Source organism: Macrobrachium nipponense, chromosome 38 (assembly GCF_015104395.2).
Source record: "Macrobrachium nipponense isolate FS-2020 chromosome 38, ASM1510439v2, whole genome shotgun sequence".
NCBI classification, from domain to species: Eukaryota; Metazoa; Arthropoda; class Malacostraca; order Decapoda; family Palaemonidae; genus Macrobrachium; species Macrobrachium nipponense.
Window position 1 is genome coordinate 43,378,563 of NC_061098.1, and position 9,716 is coordinate 43,388,278.

Genomic DNA, 9,716 nt, shown 5'->3' on the forward strand with positions numbered 1-9,716 from the left:
AAAACTTCAGAAGATATATCTATTTTTATACTTCGTGTTTTCTCAAGAACCTCCTCACCATGAGTTTAACACATCATCGTCATAAACGAGAGATAATCCGACTTCGTAAGTGATCTACAAACCCCAAAACACTCCATTGAGATGAAGTGCAATACCAACCGACTTAGCGTATAGATTATCGCAAGTCTAACATTACCTCATAGGGCGCCTTATCATACAAGGCACAAGCCCTAATATATATATATATATATATATATATATATATATTATATATATATATATATATTTAGATATATATATATATATATATATATATATATATATATATATATATATATATATATATATATATATTATATATATATATATATATATATATATATATATATATATATATATATATATATATATATAGATATATATATAGATATATATATATATATATATATATATAAATATATATATATATATATATATATATATATATATATATATGTATATATATATATATATATATATATATATATATATATATATATGTGTGTGTGTGTGTGTGTGTGTTGTGTGTGTGTTTGTGTGTGTGTGTGTGTATTTCTATGAATTTTTTAGCACTTTTATATACACAAGAATTAAGCCTATATATTTTTTAATGTGCAAATATATATGTAAGGATTCGGTGTGAACAAAATGCCACCCTATCTACAAAAAAAAAAAAAGAAAAAAAAAAAAAAAAAAAAAAATCATTAAAGAGGACGATACTTTTTCCATTATAGATAAATTCAAGCACAATGCGGCAGACAGGGTCATTGTTGTCGTCTGCCAACAGAGAGTAATTGAAGTTCCCTTTTCGCTAAGAATATAACGTTTGTATAGGTGAAGGGAAATAGCGAGGCGTCTCTCCACCTTTTCAAAGGAGCACAGCAGGTCACAAGAAGGGAAACTCGGGATTCCAGGGATGAGATAATTGGATTCTTCCCAAAAAAGGAAAAAAAAAAAACATTCACGGATAAATACATTTTTCACGTGCCAGGGTGTTTTCTTTGATACTGAAAAGCTCTCTCTCTCTCTCTCTCTCTCTCTCTCTCTCTCTCTCTCTCTCTTCTCTCATGACAAACTTTCTAAAATTACCCTATGATGAAAGGTTTTTAGATATTTCTAGAATTTTAAAGCTTTTTAACATAAATGTTGTTTTCAGTAATACTAATGTTAAGAGTTTAGTAATAAAAAATTCTCCTAAAGATCTTCCAGGCTGCATATATGAAATTCTTGCAAAAAGTGTGATAAAGTCTATTACGGAACAAACCGGTAAATCTCTTTCACAACGTCTCAAACAGCACCAATATTCTGTGAGAACTGGGCAAATATCGAATGCATTATTCGTACATAAGAGAGATTTAGATCATCCTATTAATTGGAGTCAAGCAAGAGCCTTAATCCCATGTAATGACACAGTTAAGGAATATCATTGAATCTTGTTTCATCAAGTCAAATAATGGAAATGTTCAAAATTTAAGTCTTGGTTTATTTGAACTTGATACTTTCATAATGAAAAAAGTTGTAGATAAATATAATCAACAAAATTCATATATTCAGCTTCTACATGTTTTGGACTGTACGGATACTTTGTAGTTTCGTTTAGGGTATTTCTATGTCTAGGTTTGTGACAATTAACTATCTGGTATCCTTGATTATGTTGTGTACCTGAGAACTTTATCTCCAATTGTATTTCATTCGTTCCTTGACAATGTCTTAGTAAAGACGAAAGCGGTTGGATTTCTGACTATCATTTTCCTGTGGTATTCGCTTATTATATATATATGAGGTTTTAGTCTTCCTCTTTCACGAAGATAGATATATGAGGTTGTAGTCCACAGGGGAAAAGAAAAGCTGAAATTCCTTTTAGCTCAACAGTTTCGGCCTCCACTGGCCCTCATCGAGAACTGTTTATTTACTCATCTCGGTAAGGGCCAGAGGAGGCCGAAACGGTTGAGCTAATATATATATATATATATATATATATATATATATATATATTATATATATATATAATATATATATATATATATATCATATATATATGCGTGTGTGCAAGCGCGGATGTTAGGAGAGAGAGAGAGAGAGAGAGAGAGAGAGAGAGAGAAGAGAGAGAGAGAGAGAACCTAACCTTTCAGAATTCTACCCTTAGTCTGACCTCCACTTACTGTCATCCAACATGAGACCAGTTGCGGTACCAAGCTATGGAGGGGGCGGGTCTGGCGCCGTTGACGAGGCACTGCAGGTACAGGTTGTGACCCGGCTGTGCCCTGCACGACGCTGCTGTCGGAGCCCCTGATGATGTTCAGGCTGGTTGGAGCCACGTGGTGGAAAGAGGTCATTCATTGCCTATTGAAATCTTTCATTTACAGATTATTGACTTGAACATGAGATATATCGTCCCGTATTCTGGATCTTTCGAATATAGTTTTGATATAGAGGTAGAAAGAGGAAATGGGTTTGGAAAATACGAAGCTTACAGTGAAAACAATGCTGAGGTAATGGTTCTTATTAGGATTAATTTTTTAAAAGGAAAGTTTTGTGTTGAAGTCATATTATGTCCCACGGGAGCTTTGTTCAGTGGGTATGGATATAAGAATTTATTATCTTCATGTTAAATGTGTCGTTTGGAAGAGTCCATTAGTTTCTGTTACCAATACTACTACTACAAGGATCAATGTCGTTCATATTATAGCTAAATAAAGGCTATTTCAGTTGCGATTATTTTGTATAGAAGTTCTCCATTCTTCTTATTACTGACTTTGCTTCTGTACTCAAATTGGCTATTAAAGCCCCACATGAGGGAGGCATTCCTGACAAAAACGTGGTATTTGTCAAATACCACGTTTTTGTCAGGAATCCCCCATTTGGCGTCTGTGTTAACAGCCACTTTGAGTACAGAAGAAAGGTCAGTAATTCGAAGAATTGAGAACCTTATATACCAAATAAACACTGCTGAAATAGCCATTATTTCAATAAAAACCTAATATATCATATAATAAGAATCTCTTATCCATGGGTTGGAAACCACTGCAGTTTAAACAAATAAACCTCATACGAACCATTGCCATAGCATTGTTTTCATGGAGCCTATAGGTTTGTATGCTTTGTTGCTTCATAGGGGCTTTGGGATTCTTCAAAATGGAATAGATGACACATTTAATCTTATGTGTTTTATGTATTTAATGTCTACTTTCTTTAGAGGAAAGTTATTGTATTACGCTTATTCATTGTTCTATCTGATTTTTTTGGGACTTCTTCTATCCGTTTGAATGACCCGAAAATGAAAAGAAACACAGGATTTAACAAAAGTTATTCTTATCTAATTCTATATTCCTTTCTAATAATAATAATAAATTAAATAATAATAATAATAATAATAATGATAATAATAATAATAATAATAATAATAATAATATAATATCCAGCTAACGACCCTCACCCATAACAGTGACGTTAGCAGAGGCCGCCAAGGCACTGGTGTCAGTAGTGGGACCCACTTGGCACTGGTACTCGCCGTCGTCGTCCAAGGTGGCGCCCTTGATGACCAGATGGTGCTGCCCCTTGCTCGGGTCCCCCGAGTAGGAGTGGCGAGGGTAACCTGGGACGTCGCGCTCGAAACCTTGGGACAGTTGGGCGTCTTAGGTTACTTAAGCGGACGAAGAATAATACAACATGAATCACCAATTCACTTGACAATTTTGATCTCCGAGGGACTGTAGTAGATCCATATAAACCGTGCATCTGATGTCTAACCCAGTCCCTTACGACGCTCCTGATTGGCTGTTGATAAGCCAACCACAGGGCTGGAAACTCTTAGTCTCTCTCGAGAGTTCGCATATAGCAATGTGTGTTCCACTTCAGGAGAGGCGGAACATGCCTCCTGCCTATGCGAACCTCTAGATAGACTGAGAGTTTCCAGCCCTGTGATTGGCTTATCACCGCCAATCAGGAGCGTCGTAAGGGACAGGGCTAGACATCGGATTGAGCGGTTGATGTGAATCTACCATAGGCCATCGAGGATCAAATGCACTTAGGGACATTTGATTTCTGAGGGACTAGAACCGAACACAGGGAAACACATTTGATCCCCGAGTGGCTAGTACTAAACACATGAAACAAATTATTTCCCTGAGGGGCTATTACTGAACACTGCAAAACTGTAAGTAAATTATTGTTTCTCTGTGTTTAGTACTAGACCCTCAAGGATCAAATAATCCTAAGTGAATTGGTGATTTTACGAAGTCCATCAAAACTTCAGGGATTTCGTGGATTTCCTGGTTTCACAATCTTAGTGTAACACATAGAATTTAGGCCGAAGGCCAAGCTTCCGTTGGGACCTGTTACGATGTCATTCACCGCGGAAATAAAAACTGAGTCTAAGGTTTGAAAAGTGTAACAGGAGGAAAACCTCAAAGCAGTTGCACTATGAAAAAATTATTAGAAGAGGGTGGGAAGTAAGATGGAAAAAAGATATGAGTGGAGGTACAGTAAAAGGAATGAAAGGAGTTGCAGCTTGGGGCAGATGGGACGCTGTACAGAACTTTATGTAATGCTTACAGTACCCCACTACGCGAAGATTGAATAGAACAGGGGTCATGATTTCATTGATGAAAGTTGGGTCACAAAGCCGCCCAGCTCTTGGTAATTTCAGCCACTCATCTCCTCTTAAGGACAGTGGAAAGAGTTGGAGTGGCTGAACAGCAAATAAAGTGAAAAGAAGAGCTGCAGGCAGAGGACAAAGGAACGCTCTGAAGCGTCAGAGAGAAACAGGAAATTGAGAAGAGGATGATCGTCCCTGTCGGTGGATCGTCGAAATCGAATGAAATAAGAGGAAAAGATCTGATGATTCAGGCTCCACGAGTAGACCCCACGGCTAAGAGAAAATGAAACCTAAAACGAATTAAAGAGGAAAATGAAAGAGAGCAAAGCTATTTTGTTCGACTATTTACGTCCACAAAAGTGTCATTTTCCATTACTCTGGAGATGAGTTTCTTGATTATTTTATTTCCTTATTTTTTATGTCGACTGTCGTCCGCGAAAGGCCTCCAATTGCGTGATAAAAGAACAACAGCCAAAGCAATGAGAACGAAAAGGGAATATTATGAATGTAACAGACCAACTTACAATCATTTATATATATATATATATATATATATATATATATATATATATATATATATATATATATATATATGTATATATATATATATATATATATATATATATATATATATATATATATATATATATATATATGGGATACAATCCACAATGAAGTAAAGGAACTAACAAGTAAGAGCCTTACTTGTTAGTTCCTTGAGGTGACATATCACACTTTAGTGAACAAGACCACAGTTGATGGTCGAAAGCTTTAATCCTGTACTAGAAATATATATTTTAAACTACAAGAAGATTTTACTTCATTGTGGATTGTATCCCCATTTACTTAGAGGTACGACATACTACCTGGCTTCTGCATATATATATATATATATATCATATATATATATATATATATATATATATATATATATATATATATATATATATATATATATACACACACACATACACACACATGCCAAATTGAACGTCAGTGGGCTCAGTTTTACTCGCGCAGCCCAATGTGCAGCAAAACTGAACATTAGTGGGTTCAGTTTTCCCTGCACAGGCCAAATGTGCAGCATAGCTGAATGTTGGTAGCGGCCTTTAGGCTTGCAAGTGTAACTCCATTAGGTGCAAAGGTTATTTTTTTGAGTTCCAACTTGAACTCACAACTCCTAATTGCTTCTTCTATATCATCAATATCACTTGCATGCTATGATGGTATGGTACGTTCCTGGCACAGGCATTAGGCTGACTAAAAAAAGCCTTTTTAAAATTTATTCATTGTATTATGACTTTTACTGGTTCTACTTTCCTAAGCGCATTTCACCCATTATGAATTCACAGAGCAAAATAAAACCCTTAACTTTCAACACCTCGAGAGTTTTGAACGAATTCAACCCAATGACTCTAAAAGGGTTACACTGACTGGTATTTCCTTCAAATCCACACTTCCTCTAGGTTACATGGTGTACAAACTCAATCGTAATAACGCCTCTCAACGATGAGTCTTTTTCTTAATCCATCTACTTATTTAAAGAATATATTGCTATAGGTAACAGCTACACTGCCTGATTAATAGCTATGATTTTCCAAATTTCAGGATCACTATATTTTCCCCTGAATGAGAAACATGAAAATGATGCAATCAGGAAAGTAGAATGTGAACAATTTTCCTCCTGTTCTGTGATATTCTCTCACAACCTGAAATACTGGAAACTTTGGATCAGCAAAAGATAAACTGAAGTTACTTAACCGAAACTATAGAAGGTTATAATTCTTAAAAGATGTTTCACTCACGTTGAAGTGAATAATGAAAATCAATTCAGTCAATTTTTACAACCAAACATGTTGGTTTTTTATTTGCATAAAGAGACCGAAACTTTGGTCACTGGATGGTTTATACCAGAGAAGCCTATTTTAAGGGATTTAGTGCAAATTATAACATTATATAAGAAGACAGTATAAAGTATGATTTATGTTGCGGTATGGTATCCTTCAGCAAGAGGTTTTAATTTCTAGACTGTTGTGTTTTTTTAACTCTTTACATTTATGAATCCCTAAAAATTATAAACAGATGTTTTAGCAAACTTGACTATATACGGAAAATGCAAATATCAATGTTCTAAATGTTCTTTAACATATAAAAGAGCAAACTAGAATGCACAGAAGCTCACACATTTGAATGTATCTAAAATGAAAGTAAATACTTATATAAATCCCTCTTTGTCTCTCACCTAATGCAAAGCCATCTTTTGTCCACTGTGCTTTACCCTGTTGGTTTTGGATGACACACTCGAGGAAGACGTCCTCTCCGGCGTTTACTCTGACGCTGTGTGGAGAGATGGTGAACACCTGTTCCTGCCTGAAGACACCTGTTTGGAGGAGCAGAGCTTTCTTCAGTATGGCTTTCCCATTTAGTTCATCTGTCTCAATCCCACCACTTTACCCTCCACTGTCACTTGTAATTCTTTATAATAACGCCTATGACACTGAAAATTTTTAACAGGATGGTAAATTGACTATTTCAATGAGTCTTTCGAAGGATATTGTTATTTTGGAAACTACAGCACTGATTACTAAGGCATGTGTCCCGTCTGTTTCTATAAATGAATGCTAATCCCTTGTTTAACCAGTCCTGCTCCTTAGCAAGTGGTTGAAGTTTGACATATCAGTTACTTCCAGCCTCTTCTTCTGCTGCGCTCCCTGCTTCTTTTAAATCTGCTAGGAATGAGTTTACCTCTGTCTGGTGTCCTCATCTGGTCCTCAGCTAGAAACAGAATTCTGCTCCTTTGCTAATGACATTCTCATCAAAGTTTCCAGGTCTAGTTCCTTCCTCTCTTACATATGGTTCAAGTTGCTTTTAGAACTGCCATAGTCTCCTGTATATTCTTCAAAGTTTTAAAAGGTGAAATGGCTGTAGAATTTTCCCGAGTTCTTCATTCAAGCTGTAATTTTTCACATATACTTCCAGAAACACACATACCCTGATACAACTCATCCCAAAGAAAGGCAACGGCTGTAATCTATTCAATAAGAATCTTTTTATTTGATTTCTACAGTTAATAAAGAATTAGATATTTCCTATGTATCTATTGTCAAGTGGGCAGTAGTAGTGATGAATGTCCATGAAAGGCCTAAAAAACATGACCTTTTCCATTTTTTTGTAACAGCAGTCACTACTCATGATCATTGGTAGCCTCAAAGCAGTGACTCTGGAACTGTTGATGCAGGAGCATTGTATCTAAGAGCATTCGTTATTAATATTATCATTGTTTCTGCAAGTAGTACCTAAGTATATCAATTAGTATACTTGCAACAAGTAGTAGCAATTTAGATATACTGGTAAACTAAAATTTATTAATGTTGACAAAGCCATCCAAAATATTGGCTGCAGCTATGAGTAATGGCTCTTTATATCTGCTGCTGGGCTGAACTGAACTGAGTGATCATGGTCATTTTCCATTGGTAGGCTGTCATCACTGATATTAGTAAATATCAATGATGACCACTTTTTTACCATAATTAATTACTCCAACCATTGTCGATATTAGAATTTAGTATAAATAGCTACTACTGGACTTAATATACTGAAAATAGCTATGCTTGAGTGAATCAGTATTTACTTGTGTCTCGTGGTAAACCAAATCAAATGAGCATAGCCACAGTCGATACAAGTGGTAGCTGTTAATGGTAGGCTAACCAATGAGCCAACCTATAGTGATGATAACAATAGCTATATTGTCCAAACAGGCACAAAATTACCAATTTCGATACTAACTAGAGCTATTATACTCACGTTGAAGAAGACCCTGAATTTGCATTGTAATTTACCTCAGTATAGACTTGTCATGTGTAAGAAAATAAGATAAGATAAAGACAAAGTAAGGAATAGCACTGTTAATTGTCAATAACAGTAAAGAAGCCTTAAAACATGTGGTCACAAATAGCACTAAGTTGATTTTTAAACATCATTGGTAACAACTATAATTAATTCACAGCACCCGTGCATCTGGTGCCCAGCCCCGTCCCTTACGACGTTCCTGACTGGTTGTTGATCAGCCAACCACAGAGCTGGAAAGTTGCAAACGCGTCAGTGTCTCTCAAAACGTCATGCAGTAAGGATCGCTCTTCACCTCTCCTGACAAAAAATGTCTTTCAAAAGTTATAACTTTCATCACACCTCAGTTTTACCTGAAGAAAAGTAGTGTTTACCAATTTCTTCATCAAACATCGTCAAGCCAAAGATTTAAAGATTTTAATGATATATGAATTATGTGCTTTAGAAATATTATATAAATTAAAACTTCAACTTGAATACCGCCTGCTTGACTTTTAGACAGTAACCTTAATGCTAAAATATGTTTAGTGAAATAAACGAAATTTTAAGATAAATATATTCTTTTGTTCCTTACATGACATCACAGCGCGCTCATCATTTATCGTCTTGTGTTTCATACAGTATCGTAGCTTAAATGCCATGGATGACAATGCCACCAAAAAATTACAGATAGGGCTATCAATGTGAAAACAACAAGCAAAAGATTAAGAATATTAATCTCTCTCTCTCTCTCTCTCTCTCTCTCTCTCTCTCTCTCTCTCTCTCATCTCTCTCTCTCTCTCTCTCTCTCTCTCTCTCATCTTCGTGTAGTCACGTCCTGGCCATATTCTATAGTGGAAATCTCTACATGAAAAAATCGTATAATAATAATAATATATAATAAAAAGGAATAATGAGAGGGATATAGGAGGAAATGAGAAAAGACTGCAGTGAAAGAAAAACCAATGGGATATGAATTTCTTCCATAAGGTATCAATATCTCCCTAAGTAACGATTTTTTCATGTAGAGATTTCCACTATAGGATATGAGAGAGGGTGATAATGATAGTGACGATAATGAAGCCTTATTTTTCTTTCCCCCATAAGACTACTTTTTGGGAGCATTGTCAACCATGGCATTTAAGCTACGGTATGTATGAAAACACAAGACGATAAATGGTGACAGCACGCGATGTCATCCAAGGAGAAACAAAAAAAATATATTTTTAGCTAAAATTTCATGTTTATTCACCAT

The 9,716-nt window shown here is 35.4% G+C and overlaps 1 protein-coding gene across 1 annotated transcript; it reads right to left on the bottom strand.

Moving 5' to 3' along the window:
• Positions 1 to 3,461: 3,461 nt before the first annotated feature.
• On the bottom strand, positions 3,462 to 7,400 carry LOC135209820 (kin of IRRE-like protein 2). The gene is made up of 3 exons (XM_064242592.1): positions 7,382 to 7,400; positions 6,879 to 7,016; positions 3,462 to 3,655 (listed from the first exon to the last, which is right to left on the bottom strand). Exons 1-3 carry the CDS (start codon positions 7,398 to 7,400, stop codon positions 3,462 to 3,464), a joined length of 351 nt encoding a protein of 116 aa, XP_064098662.1.
• Between the last annotated feature and the right edge of the window lie 2,316 nt (positions 7,401 to 9,716).